Source organism: Calidris pugnax, unplaced genomic scaffold, assembly GCF_001431845.1.
Source record: "Calidris pugnax isolate Ruff unplaced genomic scaffold, ASM143184v1 scaffold24, whole genome shotgun sequence".
Lineage (NCBI taxonomy): Eukaryota > Metazoa > Chordata > Aves > Charadriiformes > Scolopacidae > Calidris > Calidris pugnax.
This window is the reverse complement of record NW_015090922.1, coordinates 33,479,571-33,500,445: the sequence shown is the minus strand read 5'-3', so window position 1 is coordinate 33,500,445 and position 20,875 is coordinate 33,479,571. Positions and strand designations below refer to the sequence as shown.

Sequence of the window (20,875 nt, the reverse complement as noted above, 5' to 3'; positions counted from 1 at the left end):
TCCCCTGGTGCAACTTGAGGCCTTTTCCTCTTGTCCTATCACTTGTTAGCTAGGAGAAGAGACTAACCCCCACTGCACTACAACCTTCTTTTAGGTAGTTGTAGAGACTGATAAGGTCTCCCTCAGCCTCCTTTCCCCAGGCTAAACAAACCCAGTTCCCTCAGCCACTCCTCATGAGACTTGTGCTCTAGGATGAACACGTCCTAGAGGATGTCTATTGTCCTTGAAGACAATCCACAGAACAGATGGACTGTCCACACTGCGGAGAATCCTTGTCTGTGCTCCAGTGCCTACTGCTTCTAACCAAGACACCTACCAATAGGCTGACTGACTTTATTACAAAGCCTGAGAAATTAGAAATTATGTGGATGCAGATTTCTCCTTGTTACCACTTACCGACATCTCAGGGCATCTGGGAGTTCTGGGGACCTCAAGTTTCAGAAAGAGCAGTTTCACCAGGCCACTTACATTTACACTTCCAATACCCCATGCTAATCTACTCTATAGGAATACTTCTATGTTTCTTACCCATGTGTACAGAAGAGTTTGCACCCCTAACACTTGCACTAATTTCAAGCATGGAGTTCCAGTGTTGTCGATCTGTAATAATTGACACTTGTGAAACTTTTAGCTAAAAATAGAGCAAATTTACCAGTCCAGTTCTGTGTTGCAGAGCCAGCTCTCAGACACATAAAAACCCCATATATGCTTTTCTGGATGTGCAGGACAAACGAGCCTCTTTAAAGCTAGAATCAGGTCTGATGTAATCTAGCACACATTGATCCAATGAAATTACTGTTTCATGGTGTCACGGTTTCAGGTGGGATGGAGTTAAATTTCTTGCTTGCAGCTGGAGAGGGGCTCTGTTTTGGCTTTAGGAGGAGAGCAGTGTTGATAGCGCACTGGTGGTTTTGGTTGTTGCGAGGCAGTCGAGGCCTTTTCTGCTCCTCACACCACCCCACCAGCCAGTAGGCCGAGGGTGCAGAAGAAGTCGGGAGGGGACACAGCCAGGACAGCTGCCCCCAACTGACCAAAGGGATATCCCATATAATGGGACATCATGCTCAGCATATAAAGCTGGGGGAAGAAGAAAGAAGTGGGGGACATTCGGAGTGATGGTCTTTGTCTCCCCCAGTAACCATTATGTGTGATGGAGCCCTGCTGTCCTGGAGATGGCTGAACACCTGCCTGCTGATGGGAAGCAGTGAATGAATTCCTTGTTTTGCTTTGCTTCCTTGCACAACTTTCGCTTTGCCTATTAAACTGTCTTTATCTCCAACCATGAATTTTCTCACTTTCACTCTTCTGATTCTCTCCCCCATCCCAACTGGGGGGAGTGAGCAAGTGGCTGGGTGATCCTGCTTGTTGGCTGGGGTGAAACCAAGACGCCTGGTCCTGGCACATAACTTTATATTAATATCCACTTTCTTCTTTTAAACCTCATGGGTCATTAAGTGCTCCTGAAATTAAATGTTTTGTTAATTGCTAAGGTGAGTGGAAGGAGACAATGAGAGTCCGATGCTAGGAGTTCTTTCACTGTATTAATTTACCAGGGAAACTGAGTCTTCAGCTGCAGTACTTCCACCTTGAGTACAGTCCATCAAACACGCTTGCTCTGAGTCTTTCACGTTTCCTTGTAGCCTCTGACAATAGTAACTGACATTCGAGAACAGGTCCTTCACCAAACGTTGCTGACGTAAAGAGGTTTTCCTTGGTTGCATGAGAAACAGACTGCTGAAAAGAATTCAGAAGCCAAGTGTCTCTACAGCTAGCTAAATCCACCTTAATTCTTTGCTGAAGCCTGTGGAGTTATTTGGATTTATGAGGGATAACATAGTGCTCTGCGTACTGAGCCCTGCAGATGTTTTTCTTTTTGCTTTCCTTTTCTCTCCTTCATTAGGAAGGAAAGAGGCTGTTAGGAAAGGTGGGAGCACTGAAAGCTGTACAGATGTAATTGCTGCGGAGTCAGAGGATGTCCTGTGCAAGGGCCGTCTGTCTTGCTTACTTAGGAAAGGATTAAACATTCTCCTCCAATTATGCCTGAGAAGCATGCAAAGCCAGCCTGGGTGTAATGCCCCTGAATTCCTTGTGAACCACAACTTGGCACCCACGAGCAGCTTTGAAGGTTCATTACCCATTCATGAGTTCTTAAAGAGCTGCAAATCTAGTTAAGGTTGTATTAAATGCCAGATTGGATGGACGGGAAATAGCCCTGGGACTTCTGTTGACTCAGGAGATGACTGCAGGTGCCAGCGTGTTTTATTAAGCTAGTAACCCCTAAAGGAACAAATTCAAAATATTTTCACATAATGGACGCGCACAAGCACAGTTAACTGGAGCCAATGGAACAACACTGCTTTCTGGGAGCTGAAGGCTTGGTGGATTATCAGGCAAGCCACTGGATTTCTCTGCTGCTGTCACAGCTTTTGAATGCAAGAGTGCAGCCCGTATCTGTGACGTGACAAGGGTCCTGGCATGTCAGCCAGCCCAATGAGAAGTATTACCTAACCCCACTTCAGTAAAAATATGTATTCTGACTCCTGTTATTGGCCAGGAGGGAGGTATCTCTTCTGTACGTTTGCATGCCCACAGATTGAGAGCAGTGAGCTTCTGCTCTATAGCGAGCGCTTTGTAACCTTGGCAGAGCAGAGACAAGGACACCTTTATGACAGTCCAGCGGGATCAAAAAGCCAGGCCAGGAAGACACACAGCAGGTGCTCAGATTTGGGTATAGTCCCAGTAACAGCAGATTCTAGGGGCAGGTTCATATTGCCAAAAGCTACACACCCTTTTTTTCCCTCATCACTACTCTCTTGAGCAGAACACGGCCAAGATCTGTATCAGGTGTAAAGGGAGAAGTACCCAAGGGGTAAGAACAGCCAGGGATTTAAAACCTTAGAAGGCTTAGAAGGGTATGGTAAAGAATAAATAGAACTTCACAAAGAGAGACATCAGAAAATGAGGACATTTCCATAGCTCTTTGGAACACCCTTTTCAAATCATTAGTCATTCAGAGAAAAGGGGTTGTTTTCTAAACCCCACCAAATTTTGATGAAATAGAGCCATTTTATCCTGGAATCGTGTGAGCATAAATGTTACACAGCTGTGTTGATGGATCCCCTTCCTCATGCTGCCAGGGCTCTTCACAGAACAATATGACCATATTAATCCAGAAGGGGGTGGGGAGCCTGCACAAGCTGCACGGAGTGTTCCTTTACCACACGGGCAACCTGCCTGCGAAGACATGATGCACAAGTGGGAGCCTTTCAGGTGGCTTTGTGGCTAGATCCAAACGCTTTGTAGTAGACCAACCCAAGGGTAGCATGGGGGTGATGTGTTACAGATCTGAGAAGAAAACGATGAGCTTTTTGGTTAGCTGAAGGTGAGGGAATCACGGAATTGTTAGAATTGGAAGGGACCTTCTAGAGATCATCTAGTCCAACCCCCCTGCCAAAGCAGGATTGCCCAGAGCACATCACTCAGGACGGCATCCAGGCGGGTGTTGAAGAACTCCAGAGAAGGGGACTCCACAACCTCCCTGGGCAGCCTGTTCCAGGGCTCTGTCACCCTCACCGGAAAGAAGTTCTTCCTCATATTTGAGTGGAACTTCCCACGTTCCAGCTTGTGCCCGTTGCCCCTCGTCCTGTCACTGGGAACCCAGGGAGCAATACATATCACAGCCTCATCATAACCAATTGCTGCCTAGAGTCCTCTGTGAATGGCAAGGCAGACGATATATGGGCAAGTTATATGTGACATAGTAACAGCATAACATATTTCCATGGAATAAAACAAAGTAATTGTTAATGTTTGCATTTTACAGGGCAGTGTTTTAGCTGCAAAAAGCTAAATAATAATAGTACCTGTCAAGGCAGAGGAGCATTTGTCAACCAACTTGCAAAATTTATCTGAGAAAAGTGAAGGCTTATATTTTATCTTGCAAACCTGTCTGTTGACTGTGGCAAGTGTCCCAGGAATCTGGGAGGCACCTGCTATCAAGCACTTCAAGCCTTATAGCTGAGAAATGCAAAGGTAGAAAGCACTGGGGGCACTGAGTATCTTCACTGTAATGCCACAGGAGCCCACAGGTCTCCTCTCATTTACCCCAGTCATGGACTATCTACCTCTGTCCATGAAGCATCTACACACGAAAGCCAGGAAGGCAGAAGGGCAACTTAATACCCGCAGTGTTTTTATAAAGCTCCCAGCTTTTGATGGGTGCAGCTGCCTTGGTGGTTTGGTTACAGAGAGATCAAACCCGACCACATCTGCTGGAGCCCGGGGGGGGTCCCAGCCCCTGCTCGGCTGGCTCTGCGCTCAGAGACAGCCACGGGGGAGAGAGACTCTGTGGAACCCAAGGTGTATGGTCATAATTTCATGTGAAGCAACCACTAACTTCCAATGAATTGCCCACACACCCGTCAGGACAGAGGCGAGCATTGGCATCGTTACACACATCCTTGTACCTTGTGCACAGTACCTGAAGGGAGCCTACAGGAAGGCTGGGGAGAGCCTGTTTAGAAAGGCCTGCAGTGACAGGACGAGGGGCAATGGCTTCAAGCTGGAGAGGAACAGATTTAGATTGGAGATTAGGAGAGGGTTCTTTACTGTGAGGGTGGTGGAGCACTGGAACAGGTTGCCCAGGGAGGTGGTTGAGGCCCCACCCCTCAAGGGGAGGCTCGACGAGGCCCTGGGCAACCTGGTCTAGTTGGGGGTGTCCCTGCTGACTGTGGGGAGGTCGGACTAGATGACCTTTGGAGGTCCCTTCCGGCCTGGGCAATTCTATGATTCTATGATTCTTAAATTTCAGGATCTTTGAAAGCATCGGATGCTGGGCTTTTCGTTAGCTCAGGTCATAGTCAAGCGAGCAAACTGGTGGGGAAGTCCCAACAGACGAACCAAAACCAGAGCACGCAGCCTCTATTCCAATTTATCAACATAGAGTCATTTGGTCTGAAAAAGATTTTTTCACTGTTCTACATATATATATATATATACACACACACACTTTACAAGTAGCATCTCTGTGTAGGTTGCATATGGCAGGTAGGGAGGACTGCACTGTGCATAGATACTCAGCTCCTATTTCTGCCTTGTTCTTTCAGTTTCAGCGATGCAACCTGTCCGGGCTGTGCCTCTATTTTAAGCTGGATATATATCTGCCGATTTTAAACTGAGGTGGGGAATTAATTAGGTGACTTCTTGAACCTTATTTTAGCCTCATTTTCTGAATCTTATTAAAATGTGTTAAGGTGTACTTAAATATTTATTAAAATACACTTAAACATAAGACTGCAGCTTCAAATGGGGTAAGTCAGTGCTCCAAAATTCAAGTCAAATGTTGAAAGTGTGTACTTCTGATTGAGCTAATAACCAGTTATAATGCCATGGAGAGACTTTGAGAGATTACAGAAATTCTGCTATTAATATCATATTAAAACCCTACATATAAGGTTTTAATGGTGTAAAATAGTGCAAAGGTAAACCAGGTAGAAGTACTTTTTATCTTGAGAAGTGAATTCATGCATCTTTTTGCTGAAAGAAAATTGTTTCTGGGAAGATGCGTCGTCTAATATACATTTATACCATGCGTAACAAATTAAGCTTTGCTTCTTGGCGAGGGTCAGCAGAGAGTCCCCTGAGAGAAAGACCGCGTATTTGGGGAACAAGCATAGAAAGCAAAGTTAAACACCCTCACACTACAGGGCTACGTTGGTTTTACTGCAAACCTGGTAGCCAACGATGGCTAAGTATCAGTAGGAAGGATGTTAAATACAGTTTCTGCCTTAGAGAATAATTTTTTACAACCTGGTAAATAAAAGAAAACCCAACTAACATATAATTATGCAAGAGAAGATCCTACATACACAATAATTTAGAGTGCTTTTCACATTTAATATTAACTCTACAGCACATAAAATTGCTGTAAGTACCAATTTGGTGTGGATTTAAAATCAAGTATAATTAACAAAATAATTCAAGAACAGATAAACAAAATTAATCTCCTGAAATATCCAACAGCAAGTTTTTTAAAGTTCACCAATAATCAGTATTCAGAATACACCTAGAGAAGCGATTTGATACTTATTTCCATTCCAAATAACACAGCAAATACCTGCATATCAAATTTCATATGCTCATTATCTGAAGATGACAGGAGATAGACACCTCAATTTGCGATGAAAAATATTTCTATTATATGACATGGCAAGAAAATTTTCCAAGTGATGTTTGAAATCTTGCCATATCTGCAGCTTTCGTGACAGTTAAATAAATTATGTGTAAGATAATCCTTCTTTACAGAGATTTTTTCTCCCCCGTCATTCCTTAAGGGGGTCAGGTCACCTGCTCAATTGATGCTGTGCAATCCCCTCCTTTAAACCCTATAGCAAACATAAGGGGCCAAAAGACACTCTGAGGTGACAGATTCCCTACATTTCCATCTCCAGTCACTTCGGAATACACAGTTTTTTAAGGCCATTTCCTATATGGCTCTATTCCTCGGTCTCCCTCTGACTGGGTTCTCCCCATGGAATTTAGCCCCTTAGTGGTCATGAGAAGATCATAATTACTCTTGCAACTCAAAATCGCAGCCAATTTGTGGGGCTACCGTGGTCAGTGAGAATGTATGGACGTGAGCTTGGGAAACCTTAGTCGTGTTCTCTCTCCAGCTTCACACTTTGCTGGCTCTTGGGAAAGAGCAAGCAGATAAATAACTCTCCCTGTTGCTGTAGAGCTACATGATCCAGAAAGTACATTATAGGTATGGGAAGAGTTCTTCGTCCCTTTCCTTTCCTTTTGTAAGGAAGTCAACTGTTTGGGGACTCCCAGTGTGAGGAGAATGTAGATGAACTTAACAAGTCCAGCAGAGAGTCACCAAGATGGTCAGAGGCTTGGAGTGCATGACCTGTGAGGAGAGGCTGAAGGAACTGGGCTTGTTTAGCCCAGAGAGAAAAAAATTAGGGGACCTGACAGCAGCCTTAAAATACTGAAGAGAAGATTAATGATACACACCAGCGTATGGCAGGAGAATAAGAAACGATACTCATAAATTGAGATAGGGCAGGTTCAGATAGGATATAAAGGAAAATTCCCCACATGAAGCCCTGGAACAGGAGATTCCCTGGAAAAGTTGTGGAATCCCTGTTCTTGGCGATTTTCAAGACCCGTCTGGACAAAGCCGAGATACCTGATCAGAAATCAGGTTGACTCTGCTTTGAGCAGGAGACTGGACAAAATAACTCCCTGAGGTCTCTTCTAATCTGTGATTCTAATGTGGTCCAAAATCAACAGCTGTAGAGGCCAGATCCCACTGCTGAAAGATGCCTCTAAATAGGAAGCCTTTAAATCCCACATCCCACATCCTGCAGTGCCAGAGCAGCCAGACTCACCATCTAGTGAACAGTGCATGAACAATGTCTTAAGATGATAGGCTCGTTATCTGCTGCAGCTCTTCTTCATTAGTCAGCATTCTCACTGCAACATACCTACATTTCACTGTAATCTTGGTTACCAATCTACTGGGTTGATTTTCCAGAGATTTGTTGTTTCTTATGATACGTATCTGCAGTTTGGCTGTTTGTAGCTTTCTTTGAAAACAACTCTGTCTTCGTTCAGGTGTCTGGGTAGAGCAATCTACCTACTCTGTCTGTCAGTCCAAGACATAAAACAGGCTCCCCTGGCACCAGCTGGTGGCCTGGCAGCGAACGTTGCCAAACTGGCCCTGGGTTATTAGGTGCTGAGGTGTATCCAGGCTCTTTGTATCTTGGTCAAAGCATTCTATCAGGCAGCTTTAACAGTTCAACAAGTGTTTGCAATATATTACAAGTCGTAAAACAGATTGATTAGACACAAACAAGCACTCTCCAAATTCTCTTACACACCCAGTAACGTGCCCATCAGCCTCCCAACCTGCACTACATGGAGATTTTCAGAGTCTTATTCCCTGAAGATGAAAGGAGATAGACGTGCCAGTTCTTGAAGGACAACGCTTTCACTTAGAAGATGATTTTCCAAGCAATGTTAGAAACCCTGCCATACGAGTGGCTTTGGTGACAATTAAATTAAGTTGATGGACTAAGCTAGGTTTACAATTTATGTGATGACAATAATAATATTGCGTTACATTTATAAACTATGTTCCACTTCAGGCTGTCTAAGCCAATTTGCAAGCAATTACTTTAAAAATACTGCTATGTGTATTGCTACCCATGTATTATAGATGGGAAAGAAATCACAGAAATTGTCAAAATGCCTACAGGTGTACAGGAAGCCTTGATCTAACCAGAAGTTGCATCCAAATCCCCTGAGTGCTAGTCTTCTCCTTTCATGAAAAGATAACATGTCTCTTCACGTCTCTGCCTTTTTCTGACAGATATTTTGTTTCTCTTAAGGCTTATGCCTCTATACAGCCATCTTTCTACTTCCCTCCCTTAAATCATTTCTTAGGTAGAATGCTATACAGTTGACATAGAAAATAACATGTAAGTAAGTATTAAAAAGTCTAAGCCAGTTAAAATTAATTGCCAAATTCTGCTTCCAGTGAAGTCAATGGAAATGTGACCATGTGAGACAGGCCCAATACTCAAAAATACAGGAAGTGTGAGATGGAGGAAAGGCAGTGGGCTGTTTTGGTACTGGTACAGAGAAGAATCAAAAGATAACAATCATGTGTCTGGGTGAGCGAATAGACCATGTGTGTCCTCTGGCCAATGCCCTTAGGACAAGAATCAGAAAGCAAAATGAAGTTAATTATGCAAATCCTCTGGCAGCTGGCTGTGGCAGTTACAACATGTATTCTTGATGCAATGCTTCCCAGATCCTAGAGACAAGCCCAAACTAGCCCCCAGAATTCAGGTACTTACACAACTGCAAATCACAACCAGACCTGTGATTGTCCCAGCTTCCTAATGAGCTGATCCAAAAATCCCAACTCTGATGCCCCAAACCTTGGGGAAGCAGGAGCTCACACCGAGACACAGGCATAGCAGCCCAAACCCAATGCTACCACACATCTGTGAGACATGTTTTGCACTAGAGTACTTTCATTAGGGTACCTTCCTTAGAAAAAAACCCTACTACCAAATGTCTGTCTAAGCCCAAAGTGTGTTTCTTTCACAAGGCATGAACAACATTCAGGAGAAAACTGTAAGAAATAAGTTGAAGGTGACCTGTGTCTTGAGACAGCCCCCTAATGACCAGTAGCTGTGGGATTTCTGAGGTGGAAGATGCATTCAAGCGGCTGAAAAGATATCGTCAGAGCCAACATACAAGTTGTTGTTTGTACAGGGCATATTGGTAGAAGTACTTCAAAAGTGTATTCAGATGCACCCCCAACACCCCCACCGCAGTGGCAAACAGAGTTTCATTTTGGTTTGAGTAAGAAAGTGAAAATTTTCAGATTTGCTTTAAAAGCAGTAGAACTCATTGGAGTTAAATATACGATTATGTCTGTATGTAAATCAAAATGCAGCTCTCAGAGGAGCTCCACGGCGTACAGTGTGAGAAGGGTGAGAAATGTGTCAGGGCGAGTGTGGGCTCAGCTCAGGCTCCGCTCAAGGACGTAGGAGGAAACAGAAACTTAACTGACAATAAGATTTTCCAAAGGGCTCATTTACCCACAGCAAACTGTTACGGTCATAAACAAATCTCACCTAGAGATGATGCGCTGGGCTGAGTCAGTGAAAAGTCTTCGGGGAGAGCTGGAGGCACAGGGTGATGGGCACAGTGCAGTGCCAGCAAGGAGCCTGCTCTGCCACCAGTTCAGCGTGGGGCTTCTGGCAAGGGATGTCACCGCTGCTTGTGCCACCATCCCCATCTGTTCAGTTAGGCTAGTGTTCTCCTTTCTACGGCCATCAAGAGTTAGTGCTTGTAGGGCACTATACAGTTCTCAGAAGAAAGACCATTGCACTTCCTAATGTTTTATAAAGGCAACAGTGACATCTATAAAGCATAGGACTGCCCTCAACACTGTTTTTTTTTTTCTTTAGATTTATGGCTGGCTTTTTCTGAAAGTGCAGTTACATGTTTCTGTTTCTCTGGCTGATGGAGCATTTGGACAAACTACTCTCTCTCAAGGCAAAGTTTTTCCTAACTCTTGAGCATCAGGTCTTCTGAGCTAAAAGGCCAATTTTTTTCTCCCACAAACAGCTGTCAAAACAATATACCTATATCTGCAGGAAGATTTTGGCTTATGATTTCTATGCCACTGATTTGGAATTTGCATACACAAAAGCTACACCTTCTTTCCTAACCCCAACTTAGCAGTGAAAATAGTTTATTGCTAAATCCTTTAAACAGGGTAATAATAGTCCCTTCAATAAGGTGAAAAGCACTGATGCTGGGGTTTTGAATTAAGCTCCATGTGAGGATCTGTTAGGATAGTAACAGTGACTGGTTTTAGAAATGAAAGAGAACACAGATTTATTTCTTTTTATCCCCTGTGTGAAAGAAGAAACAGTTGGCCAGATCCCAGGGGTTATGAGAGAGAGAACTGAACAGCAGAAAATTCCCAAAGGAGACATTCCATGGGTACCACTGAAATGATTCAAACTGTAATTAACTATCCCTGCTATCCCAAAATACAGGTGCACGTGCGTTTGGGAATGAGATGGGGATCAAATTGCACACTGAGTCACTCGACAAGCTTGCATTACCCTTCCAGTTATGCAAGCAAGTTTGTGACTCAGCATCGACACAAGTCTGTTCCCCACTGACACGACAAATCAGTTCTGCAGCTGAGTCACTCAGAGCAGCCCTTTCCACGGTGATAAGTTCAGAGGCAGCCAGCGGTATGGAAAAGATTGTGGAGCCTTTATTCTGTGTGCAGCTACCTATGCGAGACAGACTAAATGCATTTTAAAGGAGAATAATCTTCAGCTCATCTTCACACAAGGAAGTAATTAAATGGGGGAGAGAAAAGCTGTCATGGGATTACACTGATCGGTGTTCATGGTCCTTTAGCTAAAAGAGATTAGATTTTCTTTCCGACAGCGTTTTCTGTCGCTACTGTTGTGTGATCATCCCTCGCGTATAAAAAAATCATCTGGCAACCTGCTGTAATTGCAACTGTAGTTGAGAATTAATTTCTTTCATTGCCTTTGACTTTTCTTTCAAGGGTTGCAAATAATTTCCTACATTTTTGAGTGTGATAAGGGTGGAGGTGTCATGCCAGTTACAGGCAGTCACACACTCATCCCATTGGCATGGGAATCTGCCCCAGCCTGTTCCTGGAATGCTGACTTTTTTTTTGCTGGCACATCTGGGACCAACAATAATCTTTCCTTACCCTTCAGACTTGATCCTTTTGAGGTGCTGGGTATGAATGACTGTTGCCAGTGGTCTTAGCACTTGAAATATCCAACCCTTCACGGACAGAACCTCGAGGCTGCATTTGGAGCTGAGAGCGGAGAATCCACTGGGGAGATTGCACGTGCCTCTCTCTGCCTGTCAGAAATATACAGAGATATATCCCATCAGTCATGTCCCAAACTGGGCATCTTTATGCCCTTACCCAGAGGTGAACCTCACCAACAGCCACACCAGTTGGCATTATCATAATCCCACCGTGAGGCCACATATGAGGCCCCACTGGGTGAACTGCAGTACAAACACCGCAGGAGAACACCTTAGCCAAGAGATTGTTCACTTACATGGTGCTGAAAAAGATATGGAAAAGGTATCAGAGAGTTATGGTTTGCAAATGTTTTAATTTCACACTGAAGGTTTTTCCAAAATGTTAAAAGTGGGTTTCAATACACAGCTGTATGTGAATACTGAATTGTCTATTCTTCACAACAGCTATTCTGAGAGATGCATCAGCGTCTTCTACAGCATCTACGCACATCCTGTGGGGCTCCAGATCACAAACCCAGCACCGTTTTCACAATGACTGGTGCTTTTCTTAAAGCCTCTGTCCCTGCAGCCATTTGCGCATGTGAACGTTTCAGCTTTAATTTTCTAAACTAAGTACCTGCAAAGATGCATAAAGAAATATGTACAAGTAAATATTTTCAAACATTTGTGGAGAAAAGCAAATAGAAACTAAGGTAAATAGGGAATCTCAAAATGCAAAAAGAGAAAAAAAGAAAGCAAACAATATATACAATATACGTTACAACAGCAAAAGAACTGACCATCTTAAAAGCTTAGTTAAAAATATCCAGGTTCAGGGGATTTCTGAGTCCTTGGGCTTGACAACACTTTTCCAGCAGCTTTTTGGATTTTGTGCAGTTCAGGATTTCTCAGTCTGCATAGTGCCGAGGAGAAATACTACAATCTAAAGCAGATACCATCTTTCTGCTGTACTGCTTGTGTATGTTTGCTTCCCAAAATCAACAACTCTCTTTCAAGCTTTCAAACCACATGCCAAAATGCATAGGTGGGATGGCTGTCACCACACATTACTAACATTGCCCAATCCTGGCTATAAACGCATTCGATAGCTTATTCCTTGCCAACCCTCAACACAGCAATTCTCTGGGTTTGCTTTTTATTTTGAGGACCCAGTGAACTAAACACTTTTCAGCTTGTGACAAAGAAGACATTCCCAAGAATGAAACCACCAAGCAAGAAGGCATTTATCTTGAGTTATCAGGAGCTGTGCTTTGAACATAGACATTTCTCTATGGTGCTTGGTGTTGTGAAAAATATGTTCTTTCTGCCTTAAATGTAATAAACAACAATACTTTGATAAAACTGCAAGTGAGATACATTGCATAGCCTTATTAGTGAAAGCTTTCCTTTTACAGCAAACGCAAGAGGCTTATATACATTTCTTACTTCAAATGAGGAAGTTTCCAACCCAAGTTGAGAAACAAGCGGTTAACTGGCAGTTACTTTCCAAGAGATGCACGGAAGAAACAGTTATATTCTTCCTTCTGTAATGATGCTAATTTCCTGGGTATCTATTGCTGCCCCCTCTCTCCTTTGCTGTCTGCCTCAGGAGCAATCCACAGCTGGAAATTTCATAACGTGAATTAGTACAACACACAGCAAACAGAGGAGTTGATGGCTCCCTGATACCAGTGGCTCCCTGCTTCTCCTGCTATTATTTTTTACCTTTATGAATTGACTTGCTGTGTGCTAACAGATGAGTTTTGTGCAGAATTCAGACGATAGATTTTTGCCAAGATAAGGACGATGACCCCAACGTCCTCTGTGCTTTCTGCAGAGCGGGAGGTGAAATGATGAATACTTGTGCACTAAGGGGGAAAAGCTGGAGGGGGAAAAGCTGGTTACAGGTAGGCTTCCTTGTATAGAACATTTGCAAGTAATGTTCTGAAGAAATCAGTATTTTTAAAACATGATACTTATGTGGCAGATAAAAAAAGAAACAGCTGCATTAAGCAGCTTCGAGAGTCAGACCTAAAAAAAAGGAAAGTCGCCTCTTCTGTCCTTACTCTTCCCTGCACATAGAAAGAAGACAGAGATATGATATACAGTGGTCAAATCAATTTCTTCTAATTTAAGCTGGTGCACATTTCTGGTATCTTCTCTAGGGCCTACTTAAAGATGTATCTTTCATCATTGCTCCTTTCGTATACCTTATTGAACACAATTAATAGCTGTATTAGCTGTGACAGCTTATCTGGGGTGAATGAAGGAAAGACATCCAAAGAGAAGTGTGGGCAGAACACAGCTCCATCTTGGATAGTCCTGGAGTCTTTCCTACTTTTGTTGCATTTACTATCATTACTCCATTTTATTTCAAAATGCATGACAAGAACAAACCTTTCCCATTAAAAAAATGTATATGGGCACAAGCAATTTCAATTCACCTGGCAGACTATCATTAGCTCTATTTTTAACCTGCAGCAGTAACTAATCACATTAGTGGACGGGCTTTTATTTTCAAAGTGATGGCTTTGGAACAGAGAACTTCTCTCTAAAGCAAGTGAGAGCTGTCTCTCCCAGACCTCCACCCTGCTCTTGATAGAGGTGCTCCGTCGTCCCCCCCTGCATCACATTTCTCAGATCAGCACATTATTTCAGTCTCATCCCTGAGCGCTGTGCTAGTGACCCCTACTGTGGCTCTGCTTTTAGGGTGCTCCTACTCCACGCTAGGAAATTCTCCATGGCCTCTACATTAAGCTAATTAGATTACAGTACACACCTAAGGCACGTAGCTGTTATTCAAACGTACACAGAAGAAGTAGTCTGTCATGATAATAGTGACAACAAGCAATGGAGTGTGAAGGTACTAGACCAAATTTTTGTGCTCCACAAGCTGCCCCAAGGCCAGGGACTGTTAGTGCAGGTCACAGATCTACTCAGCTTGATAGAGAAGGGTCTAACGCAGGGGCAATTTACCCGATCAGGACCTTTAGGTTTTCACTCTGCCACTGTGCAACAATAGCGTGCTCGAGGGAGTTTTGATAAAGCTTAGTGCATAGCTCTGGCAGCATATGATGCAATGAAAACAAAACAAAACTAACCTAAAAAATTTGAAACTGGCATTAAAAAGATTGCATGATTTTCAATCCAACGTTTCATTTCCAGCAAGCTGCAAATCACTGAGTACAACAGCCTCCTGTCCCAAGGTTTGATACACCACAACATATCAAAGCTGATACTACAAAACACTACCCGATACTAAAGGATGCCTGTCCTGCATCTCAGGCCAGATAATTTTTCAGCAGTGAATTTCGCCAGTTGCAGTTCCAATTTAAAATTATATGATTACCTTTTGCAGACAGGAATGCTGATACACAGCAGCTGGAAGTGTACACTTTCAACAGTATTGTTTCTTCTCCTATTTTTTATTATATGTTTTTATTCCAGCTTTGACAAAGAATCAGCAGCACAAGCCTAAAAGAAGCTTTTAGATACTTCGGTATTTACAGACTAAAATCAAAGCAATGGCAAAACATAGTTTCTAGCAGTTGGTCTAAAGAAAAAAACTTTTTTTAAGTTTAAAACTTAACCATGCTTGCAGGGGCTGTATTTCCTCCCTCTCCAAAGCAGCCCCAAAGTTGCAGTACAAAGGCATATTCTTGCACTGGAGCAAAATCCCACTTCTGTCTCCAAGGAAAAGAAATTAGAGGAGCTTACACAAAACCAGTTGGAGAAAGATACTTGCTTATGAAAATAGTTTTTCACCGGACCTCTGAGAAAAGCAGTTAAAAAGATCTTCTACCTGTTACAGGGCCAAAGTAAGGGCTTCCTGAGGCTGTTCATGTCGGTAGGCTGGTAACAGCATTTGAGAAACCGCGTACATTAGAAAAAGGCTTTCGTAGTCTATGTGATGACACAGCAAATCTGAGAAAAAAAAGACCATGCAATTAAAGAAAAGTAAGCTTTGCAGCCTACTAAAAACGCTAAATGGTAATGTCACCTCTGCAAATAATTATTTAAGAACACTGTTACAGTAGAAGCAACATATTTCTAAAGAAAATGCGCTCTTTTAACTAAAAAAGGTAATTTACCACATAAATACATTAATTTCTTAACATTTTTTTTAAATTTCTAGCACCATTTTTTCCAGGATAATGCAATCTCAAATATTTTTTTTCTTGCTCTGAAATTGTATTTGTAGGATAAATCAATATAGTGAAGAACAAAGGAATTTCTGAAAAGAAAAATGTCACTCCTCTCCATTTTATCACCTTTCTGGATGTGTGTGGGATTTATCTATTAAAATCGTTGTAACCCCTTGATTGTGTGGTATTTATGTCTTCATTCTTCCACCTGAAGAGTCAGTAGGAAATTAAAAAGCTCTGTTATGTCTTGCAGCAGAGAGCCACTGTCACTCTGTTGGTCTACCTGCCTCCCCTGCCCTCTTTCTCTTCATTTCGGAGGAGCAGCCAACTCTTGTTTCGTGGAAGAAGAGCTTCTGCAGGTCCAACCCTGACATCCAGTGGCCACTGCCGTTCATGACCTGCCTCTGGTGTCTCGACCATTTGAATCTTGAAGTGATAGGACTTCAATCTCCAAACAGATTATTTCAGCATTTAAATCTACACATATAAGTGATTTCCGTAACCAAGTAATGGTTGTTTCAGACACTAATTATTTATCAACATGACTTCAGAGACTAAGACAAATATAAAATATTTTGATAATTATATTTAATAGTATTCAGTACGAAAACCTTGAAATATCCTAGAATGCTAAATTATTCAGGAATCCCTAATCACACAAGTGTATTACCACTCAGTGATGATTTTCTTGCTATAAAATCTACATCCGTGCATGCATATTTACATCTTCTCCCTCCCCCCAGCCACTCAGTGTTCCGAAACTTGAAATGAAAGTGCCCCAGTATGGGCATCCATTTTGCAAGGACCTGACAAGAAAAACAAGGCCCAACAACACATTTTATTTTTGCATCGAAGAAGAAATGGAGATAAAGTGAATATAATTGAATGTAATTCTTCAAAGCTGGCAGCTGAAACTTTGTAGTCTTCAGGTGAAATCTGAAGTTAGGTAACTACTTGTAAATATTTGTTATTTGTTTGTTTAGCTGGTAATTTGTTTAGCTGGTAATTTTACTACCTGTTTATTCTTCCTAGTATTGCTAAGCTTGTCTTGTACTCTCAGAGAAGGTTTTTATCAAGGCCAATATACAGTGAAGTTTTTGTACATCTTTTTCCAGAGTTCTGAATGCAATGTTTTAATCTGGAGCACTATCAACCTTGCTAAAAAATTCAGGTTTACACTTCCTTTGCAGGGTGGTTTTTTTGAACTAGAATGCTAACACCTGTTTGGTTTAAGGCAACTATTACTCCTAGAAACTCCTGCAACAGCTGCAAGAGATGAATAAATTTCTGGGTATCTTTTCTATTCTGAAAACTGATTATTTTAATCAATATATCTCCTGGCTTAGAGTTTTCAAGATGATAATTTGAAAACAGCTCTGAGATCAGCCCTATGTGTCACTGAACATCTATCAAAAGTCAGTGTCCTTCATACTGTCTTGCTATTTATAAATATACCATTTAAAAAAGAAATGGCAGCTTTCCCATGTTCAGAATATGTTTTTCTTTGTCTTTCTATACACCAGCACATACAGAAAATCCAGAGGATTTTTGTTTGTGTGTTTTTTCTTTTTCAGTCCCCATGGAAGCAACAACAGAATGCAATTGCGGTATCCAGCTGTGTAAAGTGCTTCCTGCTAAGTAAGCCTTGATAGCAATGACTCAACGGATACTTGTAAAAATAATAATAACAAATAATAACAAAAAAATTACAGTCCTCATTTAGTTCTTTGCATGAAAGGGTACGGACACTTCAAGACGTTGTTTTGATGCTACTTTCTGTGGCCTTGGTTTTATAAGTTGCTTGCTTTTAAACAAAGGGCTTAGAATCATCCGGGTTTTCACAGAATATTTCTGTAGATTTCTTTTGACTACAGGGCGTTAACAAGGCCAGGATGAAGCAGCTCAGTGTCCTATTGGAAGATTTCTGGCAACATGTCCTTTCTATTTTAAAACAAGTAATTAAAACCACTACCGTCATATGAAAGCATGAATCATTTCATGTATTTTAAACTTAACGTTATGTAAGCTCTTGAAGAGAGCTGGAGAAGAAAGACTACTTATGTGGCAGATAAAATTTATCTCAAGCTCCATTCTGACCAAAGAAGATAGACAATGCCATTTATAACTTCTGTGGGGTTTGTATCTGCTTGTGAGTTTAACATTCACTTAAAAATACCACCTGCACTGTCAAAAAAATAATCTTTTTCAACAGTAATACTTAATTTTCGCTTAAATCCCTTGACCTGGCTCAGCTGCAAAGCCTGCCTGAGGAAAAGTAAGAGCTCTGCACCTTACCAAGGAGCAGCGGTGGGACCTATGGTGCTTTTCATCAGCGGCATGTAACAGACTGAACCTCACCAAACTACTTATTTTGGGAGGCCCTGCAAATCAGAGAATCACAGAATCAGAGAATTGTAGGGGTTGGAAGGGACCTTTGGAGATCATCTAGTCCAACCACCCTGCCAAAGCAGGATCACCCAGAGCAGGTTGCACAGGAACACATCTGGGTGGGTTTTGAGTATCTCCAGAGATTTTGGGGTTTGAATATCTTCCACAGAACTCTCTGGGCAGCCTCTTCCAGTGCTCTGCCACCCTCAGAGTAAAGAAGTTTTTCCTCATGTCAAGGAGGAATTTCCTCAGTTCCACTTTGTGCCTGGTGCCCCTTGTCCTGTTACTGGGCTCCACTGAAGGCATGAAGGCACTTCTTCAGTCTTTCTCTACATGGACTTCTTGTACAAGAGCCCCCACAGAAAGTGTTGCACTGCCCTCCAGCCGCCCAAGGGTGAAGGAAAAGGAGTGGTTTGGGCGGCTCCAGGCACCTCCTGGCTCTTCTCTGGGCAGCTTTATCTTTCTTCAGAGCCAGACTCCCTGTGTCGCCTGTTTAGGAGGCAAAAATGAGACGCCGTTTATACAGAGACAATTCCAGGAGCTGGGATGAGCTGCGCCCCGAGGGGCGGCCCTCGGGCTTTTGCCGTGCCGGCCAGGCCGCAGCGCCGGGGCAGGGGGCCGAGGAGGGGGCGGCCCGGCTCCCCCCCGGGCCCGCCTGGGCGGCGAGAGGCGAAGACTACAACTCCCATCATGCCCTTCGGTGGCGCTCCCATCGTGCATCGCGGCAGGAAAGCACCGTTCTCATGGATTAATTTTTTAATTCATCTTTTAATTTTCTTTAATTTTCCGGAGCGGACCGCGGAGCCGTAATTAACGGCTGGCCGGCCCGAGGATCGGGCGTGGGGCCGGGGTGGTTGCTGTGCCCCGGTCGGAGGGGCGGAGAAGGTTCCCGGTTGCAGGGAAGCGACGTCACTTCCGCCCGCCATTTCGCCCGCCGGCCGCCAGGATGACGGACCGCTACACCATCCACAGCCAGCTGGAGCACCTGCAGTCCAAGTACATCGGGACGGGCCACGCCGACACCACCAAGTGGGAGTGGCTGGTGAACCAGCACCGGGACTCGTACTGCTCCTACATGGGCCACTTCGACCTCCTCAACTACTTCGCCATCGCCGAGAACGAGAGCAAGGCCCGCGTCCGCTTCAACCTGATGGAGAAGATGCTGCAGCCCTGCGGGCCGCCCGCCGACAAGCCCGACGAGTCCTAGCCCGCCTGGGCTCCGCTGAGGGCGGCTGCCTGCCGGCCCACCCCGGGGAAGATCCCAGGAGCCGCCCCAGTGAGCGCGGGGAGCCCTCCCGCCTGCGGCCCGCCGCCCTGCTGGTCCCTCTGCTCTCCTCGGGTGGTGCTCCCTCGAAGGACACTGACGGGGACCGAGTTTTGTAAAATGCCTGCTCCTGGACAGCTCCTACCCGTTTAACCCGTTGTACAATCGTTTGGATTTTTTTTTTTTTAATGGAAAAGAATAAAACTCGCTGGGCATTTTCTGATGTTTTGCTTGGTAATCTGCTCACAGGAGCCCTTTGCTCTAAAAGGAGTGCTGGTCACTCAGTATTTAGCGTTTCGGTGCCACCATCCGAGGTGCAGGTCTTGGATACTTTATGGATAGTATTTTCCCAGCCAGGCTGATGCGTGCTTGCTTACCAAAAATGTGTTTTGAGGAGAGGGAGGAAGCTTCGCTTTCCAAAAACGTGTTTTGAGGAGAGGGAGGAAGCTTGTTGACACTCAAAGGATTTGATTTGTTGTTAGCGCTTATTGTGTGGGGTAATTTGTGGGACAGCATAAGTCAATTGTTGTAGTGCTTTAAAACTCCAAAATGGCTTTTCTTTAAGTACGATTTTCTTCCCTCATCCTCCTTGCCTGTAGTTCGAATTTTCCAAACCTTGATTGTCTCTGATCCAACTTTACTACTTTTCTTTTAGTAATGCTTTTTAGTCATCTAGTAATTATTTTTTTTTCTATATGGCACTAAACAAGTGTATTGTGGGGTTAGACACTGTTAATATGGAATAGGTGATGCAGAGAAGCTAAACTGTTTTGCTGGAAGACTTCTCCAAATTTATCTGCCCTTCCCAAGGGGAACTTAAGGGTTATTCACTATTACTTTGAAATAAAATGCTTTGAGCTGACACAGTCTCAGATCAGATTCCAAGCTGAATGGGTTTTGATTTTGATTTGCCACTTAAAATAGGTTTTCTATTCTCGTGCCATAGTAAAAATAAATTTTAGTTTCTAATGAATGGGAAGACCTCAAAGTAAGACTTAGAGATATGTTGCCAGGAGAAATTAAGTGCTCTCATTTTTGACACAGAGCAGGTGACTCATTTATCAAGTCTTACAAACTAAGTTATTCATAATACTGTAATAAAGTAAGGAAAAGCGTGCATGTTCCCGAGGCCACATTCATGGCAGTGAATCCATCTTCCGAAGAATTCAAAAGCGGCATTTTTCCAGTTGTGTTGCAGGTACTAAGATAAGGGCATGGGTGAAGTGGTCCTAAATAAATTTTACCTGCAAGTTTTGTGGGGAAGAACTGTTTCTCACTTTCCATGCGAGCTGGAGCAAGTTGTTTGAAGAGTGCCTGTTCCTCACATACTGAGGAATGTGGCTGAAAGATTTCCCTTAATTGAATTTGGGCACTGACCAGTAGGTCTGCAATGCAGTCTTGTGAAAACTGAGCAAAATTTGTACCTAAATCCAGCAAGTTTCCTGTTACTGTTACTCTTAATAAAAATCTGTTCTGTGACTGAATCTTAGGAACTTGCCTTTTCCCTGAGTGAGCAGGCAACGTGTTTGGTGACAAAGGATGGCATGGGCGAGTCCCACTGGAAAACTCCTGTTCCTGTTTGTCTCCCCTTACATACACCATAGTCACTGTCCAGAGAGAAGAAAGAACAGAAGCATCAATTGCTTTATTGTGTTGCCCCACGAGTAGGTGTCCAAAAGGTGTCTCATCTGCTCTCTGGGACTTGGGAACGGGAATAGCTGGGGTGAGAGTACAGGTTTTGTAA

The 20,875-nt window shown here is 43.3% G+C and overlaps 1 protein-coding gene across 1 annotated transcript; it reads left to right on the top strand.

Moving 5' to 3' along the window:
* The first annotated feature begins 18,771 nt into the window (after positions 1-18,771).
* On the top strand, positions 18,772-20,615 carry SF3B5 (splicing factor 3b subunit 5). The gene has a single exon (XM_014950443.1). It carries the CDS (start codon positions 18,814-18,816, stop codon positions 19,072-19,074), a length of 261 nt encoding a protein of 86 aa, XP_014805929.1. The 5' UTR covers positions 18,772-18,813; the 3' UTR covers positions 19,075-20,615.
* Positions 20,616-20,875: the final 260 nt, after the last annotated feature.